We start from the raw sequence: 24592 nt of genomic DNA on the forward strand, positions 1-24592 counted from the left end.
GTTTTATTATTTTATTGAAGCATTCATGGAATGTGTTCATTAAAAACAATATGTATACATATTTTTTGTGGAAAAAAATAGCTTTTGAGTATACACCTTTTGATTTGTTTTCTGACACTGCGACTGTGGTGCAATCTCCAATCGAGTGAGTGCAATGGACGTGCGTATTAACTGTAATTATAGCAAAGCCTTTCTAATTGTTTCATTGTAATAACGAGCGCGATACATTAACGACAACGTTATGAAATTCCACATTTCTTTGACGTCATTACTGCACGTCAAAGATCGAAAATTCATGGAAGCGATATTATCAAGATTGAATTCCGTAATTCCTACACGGGCAAATATTTGCACGACTGAAAATCACGCTGATGATGCCTGGTATGCTTGATATTTGGCCATCAATATACGCATAAAATCATTTAGCCTCGATTCATTTTAAAAGAAAAATAACTGTTCACTATAAAACATGAAATCAATATTTTCGTCGCATTACGCAAGAATAGTTGCGAGATCTAATTTTTCTTAATTTCCAATAATAACTGAAAATAATAATAAAGTAAATTGCCTTTTTATTTCATTCAACATTTTTTAGAAATTTTGACAACTGTTTGCAATTAGTGATATCAGCATCATATTTACATCGCATTAATATTAACGCTAATGAGATACTTTAAGAAACTTTCATTACATTGAATTCTTAATTTTCTCTTCTTTCTCTCTCTATTTTTTTTCTGTAAAATCAATAATTTTATTCATATTATTGAGATGATTCACGAAAGAATGACGCGCTAAACAGTAATAAAGATCCTTGAAGGAAACTCAAATAAAATGTAAAATGCGATGGAGTTTTATACTAGAAAAATCTCGTGTCTAGGAAGAAAAAACGTATCCTTTGACTTAGCGCACGGCTCCGAAGCGATACAGTGATTTTCCAGGACGGTAACCATGATTTTCAGACGAGGCCGTCTCTCAGTAAGCGCGAATCGAAGTCAGTTGAACGACCGGTAGATCATCTAGACATCTTTTGATGTCGAATCACTCTTTCCTTCTCCATCGACTCGTCTCTTCTTCTTTGCACTCGTGGCGAACCAACTGAAAGGTTCCTAGGGCGCGGCGCGAACGCACTCGGCTGCCGCATACACTTTATTCCCAACCCATCGTTCCATCCCAGCGATTTCGAATTCCCGAACAAATTTGATCGTCGTCGTCGTCGTCGTCGTCGTCGTCTAGTCGCATCTCTACGTGACGGGAAAATCGCGAGCTTGCTCGCGCGTCGGAAAGCCACTTCTCCTCTCTCTCGTCAACCCTTCTCTCGTCTCGGTATACATATATACCCTTATCTACTATCCCTCCACTGTCCTCCTTTGTCCCTTTTATTGTCTCTCTCTCTCTCTCGTCTGTCACACGTGCTCCTCTCTCGAATTTTCCTACTTCTCGCGCTTCGTGGTTCTACTTTTGTACGCGCGATTGTGCCCTGACGACTTTATGGCGGGTCCTCGGTGGAATCCCAAACGCGGCACGTACGCGAAGTTACCGATTCGAACAAAGCGAAAGCTCGAAAAGGCGCGAGATGACTTTTCGGTTTCATTCAACGAGCAATCTCACGGCAATCTCTTACAACATAATTTAATCAATAACTGGCAGTTTCTTTTGAATGAATGCGTTGTAGTAATACCGGTCAATTTTTTTTGGTATTAACTTCATAAAGTATTCATATGTAACAATTTAAGATATGATATAGAGGAAAAGCTAATAACGTGCAGTGAGAGAAAAAATTTTTAGTATTTATATAATTAGGTACATATTCTTATAATATAATTATTATTACTATAATGTTAGTAATAATAATTATATTTTTACAATTCTATCAATAAATATAATTAGTTGTTAATAAAAATGACTAATTATCTCTGAAGACTTTGTGTTTGCGATATAATCGTGTTTCGCAATATAGTCGTTTTTTGGGACAATCATAAAATATGATTCATCCATTTTTGTGGAAATATCCCGTAGAAATAATTTTCTTATCAAAGAATACATATTTGCATCTTAGAATGTTTTTAAATCAAGGATCGCCGGATTAATTAAAACTTTTAAGAAATCAAATTTGAAATATGAAGTGCGTGCTATCGGTCGATCGAGGATTGACGTCGCGGAAAATTCGTAAGTAGATTTAACACGCAATAGAGCTACGGTGAATAATTAACGCAGTATCCGCATTGATTAAATTTCACGCGTCGGAGTAGCAAATTCATAAATATCCGCAACTGCGCTATTTCCGACAAAGGCGGCTGCAACTTACGACGTAGCGAAAGAAAATTAATGACTACAAAAGATTACTCTCCGGACTCCGCGGCTGTCCGATGAAATATCATAAATCGCGGGCTCGCTATGTCTGAGAAGTTTTCATAGCCGACCGCTTTCGTCTCTCTCCCATTCTCTCTTACTTGCTCTCTGCCTCCTTTCCGCGTCTCATTCTCATTACGAAGTTCCCGGTCATCAAATTTTATTAGCCCCCACTTCAGGGTCGGCCCGCCTTACTTCTAACTCAATATCGTAGATTCGTAGTCTCGGTTTAACTACCCTCCCACCTTCTCTCAGTGCAACGCACACGGAAGCACACCTACACACACATTGACTAGCTCTTTCTTGATTTCTCTCTCTCTCTCTCTCCCTCTCTCTCTGTTTTCCTCTGTTCCTTTTCTCTTCTTATACTCTCCAGCATGCGCGCTTTTCTCTTCGCATCTCTCACTTGCCTTCGAATGCAAGCGCAGCGAGCGACTTTGAAAGAGGCAATAATTCCATGCTCTACAGCCAAGAACTAATTTCTACCAGTCTGACAGAGGGGTACTGCAAAGGAAGGGGGTTAGTAGAGAGCAGGCAGGAGAAAACGAAGAATGGTCTCACCTCGGGCTCTCTCTTTTTGACTTTTCTCGTTCTTCACGAATGGTTCGTTTTCGCGCGCGCCCTTTTATCGCTCGACAATGGTGTGCCGGGGTGTAGCCACCTCGGCCCTACGTGGTCAAGGGTCGCAGCCAATAAACTTTGCCAGCGGGCTACTAACCTACGTGTTGGTCGAGTCTGTAGAAAGATGGTAACGGCCAAGAAAGAAAGAGAAAAGAGAAAGGATCAGGCAAGGCTTTCTGACGGCGCGGCGTGAAGTTTCCGCTTCGCGTCCTTTAATTGCAATGGCCAGAATTGGAACTAACGACTTTCTTTCGATAGCGTTTAAAAGCCATGGCGACGGTGCTGATGTGACATTTACGAACGTGATGTCGAAAAACAGTTTCCTCTGCGTTTTACCACGTTCGAAAAACTGATGGCACTATCCAGAAACGTGAATCAAAAAACAAACAGGGAATAAAATGAAAATGATCAATATAAAATTATAGCTATTAGATGAATCGAAACAATATAAAATAATATATTACATTTTATAAAATATATTGAACAGTAATTATACTGATATAATTTACAAAGTTACTTTCTGTTAAAACGCATTTCCTTCATTAATGAGAAATAATTAGCTCGGTGATGCAAAATAGCTACTTTTAAAGAGGCTTTCCGGATATAATTTATACCAGTTTCAAAAGAGAATCCACTCAACCTTGTGGCCAATGAAAATTAAGTTCATCAGAGTTGCAAAGAAGTTAAACTATCACAAGGTCCGAGTAATGATTGTAATAATTGGCGAGATAGTAATCTGAAGTTCATTATCGTCGTGCATTACATTCGGTAGACGGGACCATTGCGAGTAATAAAAGTTACCGAAAACTAGCAAGCTATAAAATTAAATCCATAGAGCGAGGAGATAAGAGCGAGAGGGAACGCTTTCAAAAGAGATCGAGAAGAAATTTTCCGCTCTATATAGCTCAACAACCTGGCTGACTTGCGGGTTCAAATTCTAATTAACATGATTCTACGCGAGTAGGAATTATCATCTTTATTTTGAAGATTTCATTTCGTGGTCTTCATGTTGGAAATACGTACATTTCCTCTTAATTATATAATATCATATAAGCTCGATATGCGATTTAAATGGATCGGGGAAATTGAATGATAAAGACGATATAGAAATTAATGGCGTTTTAGTTACGGATCGTGCGACATACTCAGCAATCGCGGAAAAGCCACCTAATCCTCTTACATCTTTGCGGACTCGCGTTGGATGCACGCTGACCGACTCTTTGAAAGGTTCGCTCTGTAAGCCCTTAAACCCATCTCGGGCGCAGCAATTCCAGACCAATTTCGAGAAAATTCAATCGTGAAATATACAGCATGGGCAACGCTGCGAGGATCGACGGATCGACAGAAACAATAAGGACGTGAGACTCAAATCCCTCGTTCGTTTCGTGCGAAACAAATTAAGAATCGATTGGTCATCTCTATTTTTTTTTGTGTTTGTAAGCTTATTAACTTAATAATAGTACCTATGTAATGTAACTATAATTACAAATTGCAATAATAATCGCATTTCAAGTAAAATTATATTTTACGGAAATAAATTAATTAAATATGATAAATATAACGCATTTTCTTACTCGCAATTTAGTCAAAGAATTCAATGAATTGGAAAGAAATAATGAAAATGATTTACCTTTTGCTGTTGCGTTTGCGCGGGTTCGGTGGAAAGAAGTTGCTTTAAGGCCGCGTGCCCATGACCATTCGTTGTGGAGGTTGCACCAGGTGTGCTTGGTGTGCTGGGATTACTTCCGGGGGTATTCGGCGTATGAGGTCCGGTCGTCGGGCTGCAAGGACCGATGATGTCATTGATTTTACTGCCGGCATGATGATTCTCCGTGTGTCTCCTCAGGCTCCTCGCGTCGCAATAAGACTTGCCGCATCCTTCGGCTTTGCACTCGTACGGCTTTTTATTTCGATGTGTCAGCATGTGTCCATTCCTGTACAATCAAAAAGATTTGACTTGTTAATTTCAAAAGCATAAATCCATCATATTTTCATTGTTTGCAAAACATAACATAGTATAGCATATTTTTTAAAACATTTTTAAAATTCTTTCATGGAGAGAATGGCTTTACTGAAGTATCTAAAAATTTATGAGATCTGAAAATAATTTTAATCCTGGCTGAGGTAATATTTTTCGCAATTAGTTTTTTACCGAATTAATTTAGGGGGAATTATTTAATTCATATATAGGAATGTCCGAATGTTTCAGCCTTATCATATTTATATTATTAGTGTCTCAGATCGATCGTGATTAATATTCGAATGTTTCGGCGCACAGTCATATCTGAGATAATTAAATTTATAAATTAAGATATATATTGTATTCATAACATCTAAACCTTTGATTAATTATTGGCGTTCTCTCTCATATTTATGAAAATAATTTTGTTGGACTACCAAAATAATTATGTAGAATGTTCAAGCATGATGAACAATGTTTTTAACAAGTACTTTGAGCGTTTTTGATAATTATTTTGATGGTCCAACAAAATTATTTTTAAATCTATATTTAACTGAATTTTTAGATATTTCAATAAAATTATTCTCTCCGTCTTCCTCAAGAAAGGAATAAATCGAACATTTTGTGAAATTAAGAAAACTTCAGTCCTCGCTTGAGAGAACCTCATAACTTACTTCTATTCTTTCCTTTCATACAAACTTAACTTAGTTAACAACAATTAAAACTTGCGATAAAAAATAAAATTTATAATACGATCACAGTTATCCAATTTATTATAATAAATTTCGTTCAGAAATTTAACTTTTTAAAGAGAACCGTCATCTTCTCCGACAGAAAATCGCCTGCTGGCATTTCAACCGGAATATAAATCAACTGTAACATTTCGGTCAGGAAATATCACCAAGGTTGGAATATCCTACGCGCTCCTATTCGAATTCCTCTCGCATTCAGCATTAATCATAAGAACGTCTCGGGCGACACGCTATATAGCATTCACGGATGCTCGATGGGCACGGAAATCTGATCGTACACCTGCTCTTTAGTGCCCGCCCGAAATTATGTCGGTCCGATTATGTCGCTTATCTATATCGACGATCTACCCCAGCACGAGATATCCCATATACCGCTGGGCACGATTCCCTCTGTCTTATCTAGGAGAAACATCTCAAACTCATCCCTAGTGTGTCGCCATTGCACCCCGCCAGTCCACCTAAAGATTTATTCATTCCATTTGCCCGATATTCTGGTTGACATCTATAGGGCAAAACGCGCTCGCGCGCGGAATCGCTCGAAGGGATTCCTCCTCCACCATTGCGATATTCTGGAAATAAAACCTGGTCATTCTCTCTATATTACCAAAGAACGCTGTAAAAAGATGTGGAGATCCGAGAATGTGTCCGGCATGCAACAAGTTGCGCGATTTCATGATGCCGGATTACGCGATCGCGATAAAATCCATGACCCCCATTGACGTGATTCGCAACCGATTTCATCGTTGACGACTGCAATGACAAGATTGTCGATCGACTCGATAAGCAGAATAATACGCAATGTCTCGATTGAAATGCACGATCTATTTGTAAATGAGACAATCGTCAGCCTCTTATTTATGTCGAGATTCACGGAAAATATAATTTCGTTTTGAAGTATTTTCTGTAGTGAAGTATAAAACTGAGCTAAATAATTTTGAAAATAATTTTGTTAGACATCAAAATAATTACGTTATAAGAAACTCAAGCATGATGACAAATGCTGCAAGAGTATTGACATTTAAGCAACAAATCATTATTTTCAGATTTGTATCTAGTTATATTTTTAGATTATTCAGCAAAACCGTCTTTTCCAAAGCAAAGTAAAAAAGTTCCAAAACATATTTATCTTTTATATTTAGAAACATTATTTCTTTGATTAATTTAAGATTAATTGCAACACTGAGAAAAATGTTTGACTTACAAAAACTTTTTTACTTTTCAATTTTTTAATTTTGTTCTAATAAAAATTTGATTAAGACTATTACTAATATTTAAGATTAATTACTAATTCGATCGTATATGCAATCAACAACACACACATTATTTAGCGTATTTATATAAATTTCTCGTTATACTGTCTCTTTTGTTCCCTGAAACTTTAACGAGATCCCAAGCGTGGACATCCTTCGTCGGATCTTTCGCAGTGAAACCGTCCGCAGTGGATTGCAAGAAGAAGTTGTACGGATACGGCGAGCACGATGGAAGGGATATCGTTTCCAGTAAATTCTCGAGCAGACGCGGGCCCATTCCTATCCAGTGAAGTTTTATAGTCTATCGATATACGAACGGATTCCCTTAAATTCCGTCGGTAAAGTTGGAACTGTAGGGAGGGTTTAATTTGTAAAAGCTAATTTGTCGAACTTTTAAGGTGACCCGTTCAGAGCTCCCAGCGTTTTCCCTTCCCGCAGATAATCAGGAACACCTGGGACGTGTCGACCGCACGTGTATCATTCTTCCTTTTCGTTTTCTGAGACACGAAAAGAAAGCGAGAAAAACACGAAATGAGACTCCATCCTTAGCTTTTATCTGATGAACGGTTGTTTCCGCTGATTAACTGACGTGTTTTATTAAAATAATTATTTAATCAGTGCCGTAAAAATTAAAATTTTTAACGCATCGTAGATATTAAATAAATAGGTAAACTGAATTCGAAGATTACATTTGATCAACAAGATAGTTTAATTGTTTAGAAAAACAGTGATTTGGATAATAAATAATAATATGAAAGTTAAAAGAAGGTTTTCGAGGTATATTCGTAGTTATTTTCTCACTATTATGTTTTTATTTCATTAATATCGAGTCACATATTTTCTTGTTGTAACAGTAACAGAGAGATTGTAAAAATAATTGTAAAAAAACAAATTAATAATAAATTGCGCTTTTACTGTACAATAGAATTTCATTTGTTCTCTGTTGCTCGTAATAATACAAACTATGATAAATCTTCAGACTGCCATACTTTCAGTCACAATTTTTATGTCGACAAACTCATTGGTATTGTTCTTTACAAGTACACATGACATAGGCATCCGAAATGGTATACGTTTAAATTTTATTATTTTGACTTTTTCTCATTTTCAAACATAATTTTATTCTCTGACAATTTTTCCTTACCGTTTGACTCGTCGTGAGAAATGTATTTTATTTTTATTTTATTTTAATATTTAATTTTAGATTACTTTTACTATCAATTTTATATTTTGATCTTCGATGTGACTTTTACATTTGTTTCCATTTTTATTTCACTTTTAATTATGAATTTTTTATTTATTCATCTATATCATATTGTCATTTTTTTTAATTACTTAATTGAGAATAATTAAAATGAAAATATTTATATATTTCGTTAAATAAATGATTAATTAGTTATATATTTTTAATTTTGAGATTCATTAACTTTCCTTCTTTCTCATTTTACTGAATTGTAAAAAAATTAAGTAAATCTAAACAATCATTTGAAATCAAGTAAACAGCAATTTCATTACCTGAAATTCACGTTTCATCGCAAGTTCATTATCTTATCATAACTTGACGATATGATGATGAAAAGGAAATTGTTATTAATTGTTATAAACTTGTGCTCGGCTGACAATCAGAATTTCTACAAAACTTTAATTGAATCTCGCAAAGGGCCGCATCGATGAGTGCGTGAGGAAATTTTGCCTAGAAGAACAGTGATTAAATCAACACTAATTACCAACTGTTGATTATTTTCGCCTGAACTTCGATAGTCTGACAAAAATATTAACCAAAAAGACCTACTTATCTTTTTTTACATTTTTTTCTTTTTTTATTTCCTTCCTTATTATCCCAGATGTAAAGATGGATCATTTTCAACACTTTCAACTATTGAGTCAATTAATTTTATTAATTTTATTAATTGAATGACGCGGCGCTGTCATTTTACAAATTATAATATATTATTTTTTGTAAAGAGTGCAATATACTTTTCAATTTAGAGATTATGAAGAGGTTACCAACGAGGAAATCTATTTATTTCATCTTGTCTTGTTCCTGAAAAAATTAGAACTAGTAACTCCTTGATATGACGAGGAAGCAATTATCGAAATATCGAACGCATTCTGAAAAATAAAACTGTCGACGGCGCTACAAGCAAAGGGGAAGACTTTGTTTCTCGAAGGGCCAGCTTTCCTCCACCGTTGCTCATGTTGTCGTTCTTCTTCCCTTTAGTTCCAATGTCCTCTCAAATCCCTTTCCAGCGAGGAAGAAGCGGTCGGTATATATCTGCGCGTTCGAAGAAAAGCTCTCGAAGAGAATTCCTCTCGATGTGTAAGCGCTTCCGTTCCTTATTTCGCGCGGTGGCGCTCCGATTCAGCAAAGGGACTACGTGGATTTACTTCGATAACAGAGATACACTGAGAAACGTACAATGGTGCCTTGTTCGATACTGGAAGAAATCGATGAAGGTACCGTCCCGTTCGGCAAGTCTCTTAGTTTTTTCAGAAAATGCGATATATTACAGGAGCGACAAAGCGCCTATGCCTTTTGTCTTTCGACCGGATTCTTGAATCTTTAAGTTAGAGCATCTATTCGTACAACGTTAACAAATATTTCGTTCATTATGTCGCGATTATTTATTATCTATATATCATTATATGTTAAAATTATATAATAGTATAATGGCTCAACAATTTAAAAACAAGTTAAAAGAAAAAAGGCGAGCCAAATTTTATGTATAAACAAAGGTAGAAAAGTAAAAAATCTAACGAATCAATAAATCAAAAAAAAGATAGTTAGTTGTAATTGTTGATATTAACAATTATATTATTGTTATACAATGAGAAGTATATTTTAAATTTCTTCGATCGATTTTATATTATGTTTTTTACCGTTTAGACATATTTTGTAAGAATTAATAATGATTCAATCGAAACATTTGTTAGCCGGCATGTTATTAAACTTCATAATAATTTATTAAGACATTTTTACTTTTCTACCAAATCATTATACATTATATATTATTTTGTATAAAATGTATTAAATTTTGTATTCTCATAATTTATAATTATGATTCTTGTTTTGTAGTATTCAAAAAAATAGATTGAACATATGTTGTTCTGAATATGTATATTTTAGGATATTACTATATCAGAAATATATGTAGACTATATAAAATATATTTTCTTTTTAAAACAAAAAGAGTATGAAATTATGTAAAGTTTTCAGGATATCAAGAGGAGCATTTAACAAAATGTAATGAATCAGTAAAGAATCTAAGAAGTAGTAAAGTCTATTCTATATCTAATATCGACTTTGAGATAAAACTTTCATCTTCTTCCTCTTTCTTATCTATAAAGCCAACTTTACTAATAGAATTAAAAATTTTAGAAATCTCTACATGTTTCAAACTAAATGTGTTAACTGCAGTACGAATATTATTTGCATACCTATAGTTACACAAAATTATCCCAAAACTTGATCAAGTGTCTCTTAAAAATTAATAAATATTAACTATAACGTGCCAAACGCAAATTATATCGTTTTTTTGCAGCAATAATATTCGTAAATATGGATACATATTACTTTTATAATTTTTCAAAATTATAAATAACGGTTTTTTGACAAAAGATTTACAATGGCAGACCTATCTGGACAAAGAAGGTGAGAGACGATGGAAACCTGTAGTTGCACGGATCTGCCAATTCTTAGAGAAGAAAATGAAGCACGGCGAGACTTCATGCCGACTTTTTCCCGTTCTCAATTAAGTTTGAAAGTCCATTCAAACGGGGAATGGAGCTGAAAGATCTTTTCTTTCTCCTCCGTAAAATCTTCGCCCATGGCACTATTATTGCTCAGGCTGCCTATTATTGTTCCCTCTTTTCGCCGCCGCGAACTCGTAATATGATATATATGAAGCCTCGAGACGCAGAATATCGTGCTCAAGCAATATTGTGGTTACGTTAAATTGCCAATACGTGCTTTATCGGAGAAGCGTAACGTTAAGCGTTATCTTTTCCATATCAGCGATGCAAATCCAAAAGCTGACTTGTTTTCCAAAGTAAAGAAGGAACTCCAGGGTGCATTTCTCTTGATCGCGCACGCCGTTCTTGAGAGATGAAGCGGCAGCTTCCAGCGAAAAACAGGAACTGAGGTAAAGACTTCACGATTTCGCGCATGAGATAGTATCGCATGGTTCGTTTACTTGCATCTGGGAATATACGGATCCCAACAGTCGAGGGGAAATATCGTCCGAAAGCGGTGCTCAAATGAAATGGATACAAACAAACGTTTAACTTATGCCAACAAGTAAATAAAGAAAAACTCTCTGGATTACGGAAGATAGATATGGTAAATAACAACGCTCGCATCGATATTGCCGATAAACGAGATAAATTATAATAACAGAAGTTCACAGTACTTTCAACCATGGATTTATTACAATCTGTTCGTAGAACATTTGTCAAATAGTGAATAAATCAAGACATCAAACTTAAGGCAGCAATAAAATTAGTTAAAGTATCGATGGATATGTCTTACCCTTTACGATCTTCTAGGCAATTTGAACGCTACCATTTATCGGAACGAAATGGATGGAAAAGAGAAAGAGAAAGCAAGAGTGCCTAGAGAAGCCACAAATCCAATGTTCGCAATGAAACGTAAGTAATTCCTCGCACCCTTCCGCCGAGTCGCATTGAACGCGATGAGTCGCTTGAGTTTGAGGGAATAGAATGAGAGAAGACATTGAGAAAGCAGTAAAGAAAAGAAAAATACTGTCCCCGTAGAATGAACCCTGTCGGTCCTGGCGGATCCCGAACAAGGTTGGGGAGGATATAGGGGAGGTTGGGAGGATTTGAAAATCCGTCTTTCGAGAAAATACAACAAGTTCAACCTAGCCGAGGCATTCGATTCACGTCAGACGGACAACACTACAACAACGAAGCCGAGCGGAATCGCGAAACCGACCTCTATTGATTCCGCGTTATTCCTTTGCCCGTTCCCAACAAGAATTGAATCCTTAGTCGCTATGGTCTGCCTCCATCACTCGCTTTTGTACACCGCCCCTTCTCACTTCTTGTTTTTGATTCCTATATCGCGCTTGTCCATTTTCCTCACCCGTGTCTCAGGAAGCTTCCGAAGCGAAAATCCTAAGTCGCGCGAGATGGCGTTTTCCATTACATTTAGATGTATTTCCCTTCTCTCTTTTAGTACGATTTACTTACAATAATTTAAATTAAATTAAATTCAAATTGAATAATTTATAGCTAACTTTAGATAGTTGATTTATAAAGACAAGTGAGCTAAATATTGAGTGACTTATAATTTTGCGCGTGCGTATAATCAAGATAAAAGGTTTTTAAATGACAATTATGACAATAAATATCTAAATGCAATGCAATTTTCATTTCTAATTTCGTAGTCGTTTTTTTATTGCTGAAATTATTTAATATACATGTACATGAAAATAAAGTAAAATTCAATGTTTTTCAAAGAGAAACGTACCTCGGGGGAACGAACTTTTTCTAGCAACAACTAGCTAACCACCATAAATTCAAGAGAGTTCTAATACCCGTACGTGCCGATACAAACTCCGCGAGCTCTCCCATCCAATACCCGGACAACCCAGGCATTACGTAAGGGAAATATCTAAGGGATTACTTCGGCATACCTACGCGTAGAAATTTCTCCAACTACCAGCCTTAAGAAGGCACTCCGGGGCAGCTTAGAAGGCTTCTTACGAGCGCACTAGCAAAGAAGAGAACGCGGAGAGATACATCTACACATGCATATACACATACGTACGTATAATGCACACTCGTACGCGAACGATATACCTGCGTACACTATTGCCGAAGTGGAGCGTTGAGAGGCTTTGATGAACATAATGAACGGCTCAGTGCCACGAGCACGAGCGTTTTCCTTTAAGCTCCGGCTCGAGTGTTGTTCTCGTTCTTGTTTTATAAGCACGAGGAATCTGTAATACCTGTGACACTTAGACGAAGAAAGGGAAAGAAATGCGAAAAGACGAATAGGTCAATGCAATGCGTACAAACGCGAGATGTTGATCGAAAAGTGGAATAGACTTTTAACGAGATCCATACACGGAAAGAATGATTTTGCTAAAGTATCTAAAAATTTAAAAACAGCTTTGATAATTTTGTTGGACCATTAAAATAATTATACAGGAAACTCAAGCATGATAAGCAATGCTGCAAAAAATTTGGACATCCAAATTTTGAGTGTCCTGTGGAATTCTTTTGATTAATCCAACAAATTATCCTTAAATCTGCTATCTAGATGAATTTTTAGATACTTCAGCAAAAACTGTTCTTTTTGTGTAGCAACGTTGCAACATAACATCATTGATATTTTATTGTAAATAAATACCTTTCTTTTTTAAATATTGCCATCAATATTCGTGATATATATAATTCTCATTTAATATCGTAATTTCACTATATATAGTCTTGTGCCACAACTATAATCCAAACACCCGTGCACAAAAACACAAATATTAGTGACATAAGATCCTAGTTATATGAAGTTTCAAGTTACTTCGATACTAAATTCAAAAGGATTGCAATCTGGTTGAAACAGTTATTTGCTATCAGAGAATTATATTGTCAATCTTAAGTCACTAAGAGCTTATTTCGTAAAATTTAACATATTCGCAAGATATCGCTGATCTCTCTAATATGAAATTCTCTAATTAGTACTCACAAATGATCCTGCCGTTTAAACGCCTTGCCGCACATCGTGCACACGTATTTCCTCTCGTCGCTATGCGTCAGTTTGTGCTTCGTAAGCGCCGATGCATTGTTGAACACCTTCCCGCAGATCTGTAACAGAGAGAAACAGCCATCGTTGCAGCAGCAGTGTAGATGAAAATTATATATAGCGTCGAATCGCGGTTACGCACAATTACGTTTGCCACTGAATGCAACTCTCTCGATTATCATCGTGGAAGCCACATTGTATACATATCCGATGGAATTTCTTTTCATCGAGTACATTAGCGACGTACGAAGAGTCACGTAAACTTTATTTTAAAACTGCACAAAAAATTAAAGTGTGTCCATAATTTATAATTAGCATGCTAATCGTAAAGCAAGGACATCGTTTTAGAACAAAGATATCAAATTGCATATCGTATAAACGCGGATTTCTTCTACTCGTGAATTTATCTTCGCAACAATTATTGTGTCTAGCATCGCCGATAAGAATAATTTCGCAATTTCTGTAATGAACAATAATCGCGTTTTTAATGATAGAGTCATTATACGTCAAATAAATGTATTTATTCTATTATGCAGTTTTGCTCAATATATTATTTCAAAAGTGAAATATAAATAAAGTTTTCGTGCAAAAACTTTAAACTTTTATAACTTCTGTTCTGTACATAAAATAAAATCTATAAAATAAATCTATAAAAAGTATTAGATATGCAATTTATGGAAGTTATAAAAATTTAAAACATAAAAACTTTATAATCACTTTTCTATTCTAAGTTTAAAAGATTGTATTGATAAAAATAAATCCAATCTTTCGAACAATTAATATTGTTAATAATAAAAAATATAATGTAAAAGATTTTATTCTTTCGTGCCACAGAATTAAATTAGTTATTCTCGCCGCAAAGTAGATGGGACAATGAGAAAATTTAGTGGCCGTTAATACTTTCCTGATAAATGATGCTATTATTGTCGGTCCTATTAAAGAATAAGAGATGGTTGGTATCACCGGCAGACGTAGAAATTACTCGCAGATTTAATACACCGACCGCATCGTGTGCCAGTTCTAGATATAGTATGCCCCTTAAGTATGTGGAATTAGGTTTATTACACGAGCCTCCAGGTCGTGGACTATTTCAGGAACTATTTCAGGTAGCCAAAGGCCAAGGAATTGAATGCGGCCAGTATTCTACCGAAAAGCCAATGCCTCGTTCAAATGGGCGACGAGTTCGCCATCATAGAAAATCGTGCAAATTCTGCGGGTCCATGAACGATAGGAACGATTAACATTTCCAATAAATTTGCCCTGCGTCTTTCTCCGCGAGCTTGTCTCTGCCTCTCGAAATGCCATGCATAATGTAATCATCGAGATAACACCGAAAGTAACATAATTAAAATGAAAAAATAAATATACCTCCTCTGTCAATATTATTTTATAAAATAATATCCTAGGTGTGTGTAAACTTTAAAACGAATTAAGGAATCAACATAATTATAATATAATTTTACTTAACTAATTGATTTACATAAATAACAATCTATCTTTTCTATGTTGTAAAATTGATAGATATTACACTCCTTAAATAAATTTCAGTGTTCACAGAAAAAAACAAAAAAACAAACAAGATAATAACATACTAAATGGGATCAATAATGCGAGAAGTACAGAACGCCTGCGACGTGGTTAAACTCGCTCTAATGCAGCGTAGCTGTTCGTGGAATTCCATGGACGAGATTCGGAATATCACGTCTCGAGGGCATCGGGAATTCATCGTCACGTCGAAGGATTCGCGGTGCTGGCGCCGCGACATTAAGCCGAAATTAATTTCCAATGCACCTGCGGTCGCCGCCGCGCCATGTGATGACACGGAAAACGTGCGATGGCACGATTCCGAGCCTCCATTATCGGAAAAGTCTTTTCCGCTTCTCGTTTCGCTGTTATTTCCAAATGTTCGACGAACGCGAAGAGTACATGAATCGCCGGTGATTCCGGCGAAACGAAAAAAGCCGAAGTCGCGAATCCGAAGTCGCGAAAGAATACCATCGTTTTCCTGAATATGGAATTTCTTTTGACTTGAAAAAATTACTTAACACAAAAGAAGAAAGAAATGTAAATGTCAATCGTATAAGTATTGTATTATTTGAAATTTATTTTTAACTCTCTCATACGAGAAATTGAAAGATGATTTGATTTTTTTATGTGCAACAGTAACAAAAAAAAGCTATAGATGGACTAAAAATTAAAATTCTTAATTACTTTTATCGTCTATGTATCTTCAATGTCACTTAAATATAGAAATCGCGAAACTAAGGCAAACGAGGTCCCTAGCTTTTCGGTACAAAAAAAGAAGCTTGCTGACATCCGGCGGAATACGAACTTCCTGTGGAATCCTCGCAAGCACTCATGCGAAGCGATACTATTTAACCATGAGCCACGGTTGCTATGACGACTCACGTATAGCTTAAACGGTACAGTCTGTTGGCAAACATTTGCTGGGATCTAGCAAACAGGCAACAAATTCCATTTCATGAAGGAACGGGCGTACATAACGAACGTTCTCGAGAAAACGAGAAGTACTCTCCAACATGACAGAAGAAATTTCCGGGCCATAGATAGAAAAACTTCGCCTCGGCTCCACTACCGAGAGTAAATCCCAGATTAAAGAAAAAAGGTATTAAGACGTTCCTGATGCGTCGCGGATAATATTGACCAAAGACGTGAAGCGGACCAGCAAGGGAGGAGATAAGAGAGGCGGCGAGAAAGTAGGAGCACAGATAAGAGAACGTAGAAACTATGAAAAAGGGAATAAAAAAAGAGCCAGAAATGACGTAAACGCAAAGATTTAAGACGTGTAGAGGTGGTCGTATATATTCAAGAGGTGAGATGAACGTTTGCACACGGTCTCGTGGAGGTCTCGCAGGAACCAAGAGGGAGGAAGGGGGGAATGAAAAGGGGCGAGGCGCCAAGGGAAAGGGGAGTCGTACTTCTGGCTCCTAAGCAGAAAATCTAATTTGCGTAGCTTAACTCCTAAGGAGCTCCAGATGCACGGACGCCAACACACGGGAGTTTCAATTTACGAGGCGAGGACCGAGACCAGGGAGAAAGAGAGGAGTTGCTGGAGTGACGGAGAAGAGGCAATAGAAACGGCAGATGGCGAGATAAGGGTGAGAGAGAGAGAGACAGAGACGCGAAGATCCAAAGAAGATGCAACGAAGAGAGCTCAACGACGAGGGTAGGGTCTTTTCCCTCACCCATCATCTCCGTGCCAAAACCCGTATCTTCCACCCCTGACGCGGATCCTCTTCTTGAGAGCTAAACAAACATCATTACTCCTGGCCTTTCTGGCTACCACTCTCTTTGCCAACCCACCTCCGGTCGCCACGATCTCTGGCCACATTTCGTCTGTATACGATGGTTCTCGGTCGTCTCCACTTGGCTCGCGACTGCAGCCTGTAGCGCCGTACCAATGTACACCAACCAACACCGAGCTCTGAATACGTAATCTCGCGGGTGGTAACATTGATACTTCGTTAAGAGGGAACCTTGGTAGGAGAGGTACGCGCGGGAGAACACTTGGGCCGAACCAGTGGTCAGAGAGGCGACCACAGAGCGATTCATGGTTTCAACTGGCCTCATCGATCGGCCGATCCGCTTAATGGTCATTCTGACCAACCACGTTCGTCGAGGCCGCTCTTGCAATAAGAAGTACGAGTATGAAGGATCAAATATGAAATGAATTATGTGTACCACCGACGACAAAGCTTCGTTCTAAAGTTTTGATGCTATATATTCTAAATTTGAGAGAACTGCGTATAGGAAGATCAAGAAGATATCTTTCGATCTCTATAATTTTGCTCGATTCAATTTAATAACTAATTTGAATATATCTAGGTAATCAATGAAACGAAGAATAAGCGACTGTCCGCATATTTATAACTTTTTAAAAAATTGTTGTAAAAATATTATTATAATTTAATACAGTATGTGTACCAAATCAAATCATAGAGATGATTCTATATATATATACACACACATTATTTTATATTAAAAAATATATATTGGATATAAATTGAGGCGTCGAGGCTTGCCGCTCGATGTGATTAATTTGCGATTTGTAGATCCGGGTTCAATCCTATCTGCGCTTAATGATCAATTTTTTGCGTTTAAGAAGCTGAAAATGGCTCCATTTGATTAAGAATTCTTTGATCATCAGCATCCGAATCCGGTTTTAAACTGTAGATCCCGTATATCAGTGAATATATATATTAATTCCCCAGGCTGGGAGTTGGATATTAGGTAACAACTTAATTCCGGAAAAAATTCATTGAATTACTGAAGCTTTATTAGAGACCTACGTTCTACGCAGGAAACGTGTATATATGTATGTGTATACACAAATATACATATATACTATAATATCTGCAATAATTCTGCATATTGCATGTAATTGTGATTCAACCATGAATATAAATATCTAACAAAAAAAAGAAAAAAAGAAGAAAAAAAGACAAGAGATTATTTCATTACTTGAATGCTTGTTAAAATGAATAACCATCACGCGGCTCGTGAGTAAAATGCGTCTATGGTTTCATTCGGTTAACGTTTGTTCCGGCTACCCACGTTCGCGTCCCGTGCCGAGTTTTCTTTTAGCAGAGGCTGGAAGCGGCAGCGTAACCTCGAGGGGGCGAGGCCGCTGGGCGAATGCAATTTGTCGCTTCCGGGCAGGCGAATCTTTTAAAGAAGTGCATCTTATTACCAGCAACCGTTAAGGAGACGAGAAACTCGCGCTTCCGTAAATAATGAGAAAGGCAGCCTTCGCAAGAAGGAAAGACTCAGTGCCGTCGTTGCTGCTGATGTTGCAAAGAGACAAAGGTTCGCCGCCATGATGGCGCAGGAGAATATTATTCTCATTTGAGTACGGCCAAGTAATGTACGAATGGACTATGTTGCTAGAGAAAAGGACGATGAATGGAACGCAGGAAATCGCGTTACCGTTCGGGATTTCCATTGTGTCACGAAAGACGACCGCACCGAGTCGTTCGTTTGCCAGTAACTTCTTTTAACGAAAGGCAGATATAACAAAGCTAATATAAGCTGAACTTTTCTTGAAAATAATTTCTAAGAAATTATTTCTCTATAAAATAATAATTTCTAAGTATCTATCAAGAAAATAAGAGTTATAATTAATCAGGTTACAAATAGTTAGACGTAAAAGGTCATTATTCTTTTCACCTTGTCTCGAATATATTTAAACAGTATAAAACAATAATAAACAGTATAAAAAAATTAATGAAATATTATATAATAATCGAAAGTGAGAGCGAAAGAGAAAAAAAAGAAAGACACACAATAAATTAATGTATCGACATTTATAAATAATTGAAATGTGTTAAGAAAATATATAATATTTTTTAAAATTATTTGCAAGCAAGAAAGAGAGAGAAAGGATCATCAACTCCTTAAAAAGAAACTGAAATCGTCGAGCTTTTAAAACTATAAAATATGAAATTTCTTAAATCAAGACTAAAAATAAATTCGGACTTGTGCTTTTATACCAAATGATGTGATTAATAATACGTTTCTAATATATTCAAGATGAATGATAATAATTTCTTCGCATGAGTTCACGATACGCACAATAATAACAAATAGTTTTCGTCAGACATAAAACGAAGCTTAGTCTTTTTATCGCAACTAAAGTACAAAATGTAACGGAATGGTAAAGAACAGGATAACAAGGACTGGGATAGAAACTATGACATAATGGGGTGAAGCTGCACTAGATCTACCAACAACTTGGGTTGAAGTCGGCTTAATTAACAGCTCGTATCACCGCGAATGTTGGGAGTACATAGGTATCCAGAATAACGGTCACGTATATCAGCATAGTGCATGCACATGTGTTTGTACGAATTTGAGAATTATATGTTGGCCCGTTTTCTCAAAGTCTCTCACTCAAAAATGTAATATCCGTGACAATCAGATTGCAAGATTATTTCGTAGCAATGTCGTAGAAAAATAACAAGATGAAAGGATAAAAAGAGAGAGAATAATCTAACTAAATGATAATGTTAAATCGGAAAGAAGAACAGTGGTTTAATCAACGCAAAGATGATAAAGAAGTCATTTAATATTGTCCGGATTAATCAGATAATACCGTTGTATAATATCGCATGTGCGCGTTTTTAGATTATAATGTGTTACTCATTCTATTTACATTTTTCAGAAAAAAAAGTCCATTGGCTTATTAAAATTAAACGTGGAAATTTTCTGACTTTCTGTGATATGTGTATTGCCTGGTCTGATTAATTAATGATTTAATGTACAGTTGACGAAGCGAAAAATCGATCGATCGCCGAGTACATCAGCGATTCCATCATCCTCGTGAAACCATCGTTTTTACATTTACACAAGTGCGGATTAAATAATTGCAACAACAACAGCTCCCTCGATGATATACATAGCTGCAGTAGAAAATTAAATTCTCATATAAAACTTAACAAGACTTCGGTTTTATTAAATCGATGTAAACGACGTTCACATTTGCCGCAAATTATTTTCAGCATAAAACGCTACACAAGCAGAACCATTAATAATCACATGCATTATTCTTCTTCATCCTGCAGATTTTCAAACTTTCAATATCATCATATTCGCAATCTGCCATGTTGTTATACAAGGTATAAAACGCTCGACGCGTTGCGTTTGAATTATTAATTAGCACGCACCAATGCTGCGTTCAGTGTTAGAGATGATGGCATCTATGAGAGAGGCCGGGCTACGCCACGCAACGGGGCTTTAAATGGAAATCGTTGATGCATTGCGAGCGATCATAAGGGTGCATTAAAAAACTTTATCTCGCGTCGCGCGACATTAATCGACCGTCTCGCGCATAATGCCGTGCGCGATAATTGGCGCATAAATTATGGCGGTACAGAGCCCGCCGTGACGAGGAAAATTCCACGGGCGTCCTGTAATGAATAACGATCAATTTCCGGCGAGACAGCCGAGCGTCACGTCGGACGCTGCTGCAAAAGCCGCTAGCCTTCTCTACCTCTCTCTCTCTCTCTCTCTCTCTCTCTCTCTCTCTCTCTCTCTCTCTCTCTCTCTCTCTCTCTTGCTCGCTGATTCTCTTCTTTATTTCCTCTCTCTTTCTCTCTCATTCGAGTACCACCCTCTTTAGATCGCGGCGATATCCGAGAGCCATAATCGAGCCAAGGCGGACGAGCTTAATTCGTCGCTAACTCGATACATCGACAAGGCTTGTCAACAAGTCAGGCGAACCGTCATTTAATTACGTAACAAGGCACATCAGGACGAGGAGCTGGCCGGGCATACGCCAGGGGAGAAAGAGAAGAGACGAAACGACGAGAGAGTACGGGTCAAAGGGGATGAAAGAGGAAGTGGCAGAGATAAAGGAGAACGAGTAGCGAGGATGAAAGAGCAAGAAGCGCGTGCGACAAGGAGAGATGCTATGTGGAAACGAGAGAGTATAATGTATGATCCTTTACAGAAGAGAACAGGGACGAAGGAGATAGAAGCGTAGGATCAGTCGCAAAGACAGCGGATCTGTAGGAGAGTTTCCTCCCCTTAAATAGTACGGCGCGTATTCTCATCACGAGTCTAAAGACGTCTGTATAATTCTCGTCTTACTGAGATTAAATATACCAAGTAAATAAGATTTCAGAATCGGGGCCAACGTATCTGACTGCTGAACTTGCAAGGAGAATACAAATCTACAGACTCAAGAAGCAAAGTGGTTTTGCTCAGTCAAAAGCTCGGAGCGTGTGTAGACCGCACGATGTACGACGGGAGAGGAAAGCAGATCAATCAACGAAGGTGGTGGGTCCTGAAAGGGTTAACTCCTAAATACCACCACCATCATCACCACTACCATCACTACGAGGCACGCCTAAATCGGTCGAATGTACTGACGACAAACGGGGGAATGCGCGGGTGAGTATCGCGTTCGTGTGTTACATCGGGGTGCTGTCGTGTTTGCTCTGCCTGCTCGAGGCTCGCGTCGGCGTCGCCTGAATATTCAACAGCCTTTCTACACACGGCACACGGCCACGACGCCGTGCTTGCACGCGCGCGAGCGTGTACCGCGTGTATAAACAGCTCCGACAACCGCCTGGTACTTTAGCGCCGAGACCGTTGCGTCTTAATGTGGGTCACGAGAGAGGGCTGGGCTCGGAAGAAGGAAATTGAGCCGTGTTGAAATCAAGGCTACCGCTGCCATTTCGTGCTGTCGTCACGTTGAAATAAATTGCACGTCATTGTCAGTTCGGAATCGGCCGATTAAAGTTCATTTCCATTTTACATGTAAGTATAATATAGAGAGATCTGTGCGATATATGCGGAAATCAAATACAGAATGAATAGAAGATGATATATGAATCAATGAAATTATCCCTTTTTTTGTACTTTTAATCTAAGTTGATGAAAATAGAGACGAGGAAAAAAGCAAACTTCTAATTTCTTCTATTTTGCTAATTTAAATTAATACTGCATGAATCCGAGAGAGAATAAAAAAATATTAAATGACGATTCGCGAATAAAAAGAGAATGCTATAACAATAGTAATAATAAACTCAGGATATGCTTCATGCTTAGCGTCAGAGCCTGCATTTAATTTGCCGCGCTTCAAGTTGAAATAGTTATATCATAAAAAAAGTTATTTGAAGGCAACACGGATATACGCGGGTCTGTGATAAAACGGACTCGAAGGACTACCGTCGTAAAAATGCCGCGTGCGTACGAAAACTCGTCCGGATTGCACGTCACGGATGCGCATCCCCGCGCGTCGGTGGCTTTCCGCAACAAGCGCGCCGGCGCGGTGCAGAAAGTGGGTCAGCATCGTTAGCGTTCGATGGCGCCATTTCGACTCGTTCCAGCTGCGGGCGAAAGGGACGGAAAGGGGCAGACACACAGGGGTAGAATGGGGCGGGTTAGCACGAATTTTGTGGCCTCGCGCTACGGTTTTCGAGCACACCCCCGTGGTCATCGATCGTGGTCGTCTAACTCGATCGGTCGCTAACGAACCGTCTCCTCGTTCTTCCCCGTGAAAATGCTCTTTGTCGCTGCGTGCTCTCGAAAGGAAACTAACTGTTAAAATGGAGCATACAGGGAGGAAAAACCGGTCAGAGAACCGTTAAACAAAACATAGTTGGTCTGTATAGTACATCGCGAAATTGTATAACAGATATGAAAAAATAAACTATAAAAAGTAGTTACACAATTTTGCGATGCACGAGTAATTAAAGAACTGCGCAATTATCGGTTTGAACCGCGGACCAACTTTCGATTCGCGCACGTAGTCGAGTACTTTATTTCAACAAACTTTAAATCAATTGACAGAGACAATTATCTAATGTCAGTTTACGTTTACAATCGCGGAACATTTTTGTTATTTTCACAAGTGATTCCAGATTTAATTAAAATACTGATAAAAAAAACGCAATGTAGCTGCAATGTAGCTACAAGAACGTAGCTACATTATGCATACACGTAAACAAGCTATGCATATATATACGTACATAAGAAAATATTCAAAAATAATGTTTCCGACACATGCTAATATAATTAAGAATCTAAGTAATTTTATTAAAGTAAAATGAGGGTTCACATGCATGATAATTATTGACAATGAAACGTTATTATTTTCTACCGAATAAGAGACAGTCCATTTAGAATAAAAATTGCGAATAATCTCAAAACTGTGAATTTAAAATTATTGTTAAGCAAATAATTATTAAACAAATTTCATTACGTAAAAATATCTTGTCGAAGGATGCACGACTACTATACAACTATAAAGCGCGATTGACGATGTCGCGGCAGCTGGATTTTCTGATTGATAATTGCATAAATATTCTTGATATGCATATATGAGCAATCGTACTACTACCGTTGCGGAAGAGCCAATTTGAATGAAATTCGAATGACAATCTATCTCGCTCATCTGTTACAGATCACATAACAAATGCCAATATCATTCCATCAAAATTATTGATGTACCTGCTTAACTAATAATATATTTAAATTATAGCAAATAACATCAATTCCACTTAACGAAAAAATAAAATTTAAAAGGACAAAACTGAGTAATCCTCACAACAATTTTAATAAATTTATTGCTGTATAAAAGCTGTTAGATTATCTATAAGCTAGAAAAACTTCTTTATCGAATTAATTTATCTTGATTTCATTATACGTGTATTTTGATTAGCTGTGAGATACATATTATTTACAAGAATTTAATTTCCAAATGACTGATCTTCTCGCGTGTTCGTCTTCACTCACCTGACACTGCTGTGGTCCCTGCCTGTTCGGCGAGGAGGCCTTCAGTCTCGATTTCTTCACTCCCAGCTTCCCGGGATCACCGCCACCGGCCCTCGATTCCTCGCTGCTACCTGAAATCACAGATATAGAACCCGTTAAATTGTCGTAACGCCTCGACGTTCGACGAATCGAAAGACAAATCGATGTTACTCGACTAGTTGCGAATTGTCGGAGAGCAAGAGTCGTTTCCTCTCTGACGCTAGACCGTCCGAGCAGTCTCTCCTCTATCGTCGAGGACTGACGACTTTTTGCGGCGACGACGCTTCAGGTTCGCTCGTCCCGCAACGTTTCTTCCGCACCTCCGGACATCACCTCCTGTTTTCCTCCACGTCGTCATGAAAGACGCGAGGTAGCGTCTACAAGACTTCGACGTATGGAAGATTGATTGCCTACCGTGTTCTTTTTGCGCGCGACCTGAGATATATACTTAATGGTCGATTGGTCTGGTCGTCAACATCGATCGAGCACCGACTATGTCGTGGAAGAAAGGATCTCGAGGTAGCTTCTCGCCAAGGACCACGTGGGTTTCCTTAACGAGAAGCTTCACTGTTTTGTTAAGGACTGTTTTGGAATCAAATATCAATTTTGAACAAAT

General features: G+C 37.6%; 1 protein-coding gene across 1 annotated transcript in view; it reads right to left on the reverse strand.

Moving 5' to 3' along the window:
• The window catches only part of LOC108686868, a 292272-nt gene that overhangs the window by 74951 nt on the left and 192729 nt on the right, over positions 1–24592 (reverse strand). Inside the window, exons 6-8 of the mRNA XM_018192364.1 lie at positions 23959–24068; positions 13642–13760; positions 4601–4904 (exon numbers count right to left, since the gene is read on the reverse strand). Coding sequence (XP_018047853.1) covers positions 4601–4904; positions 13642–13760; positions 23959–24068 — 533 coding nt within the window. The remainder of the gene's footprint in view (positions 1–4600; positions 4905–13641; positions 13761–23958; positions 24069–24592) is intronic.

The sequence above is a fragment of the Atta colombica genome, unplaced genomic scaffold (genome assembly GCF_001594045.1).
Source record: "Atta colombica isolate Treedump-2 unplaced genomic scaffold, Acol1.0 scaffold198, whole genome shotgun sequence".
Classification (NCBI taxonomy): domain Eukaryota; kingdom Metazoa; phylum Arthropoda; class Insecta; order Hymenoptera; family Formicidae; genus Atta; species Atta colombica.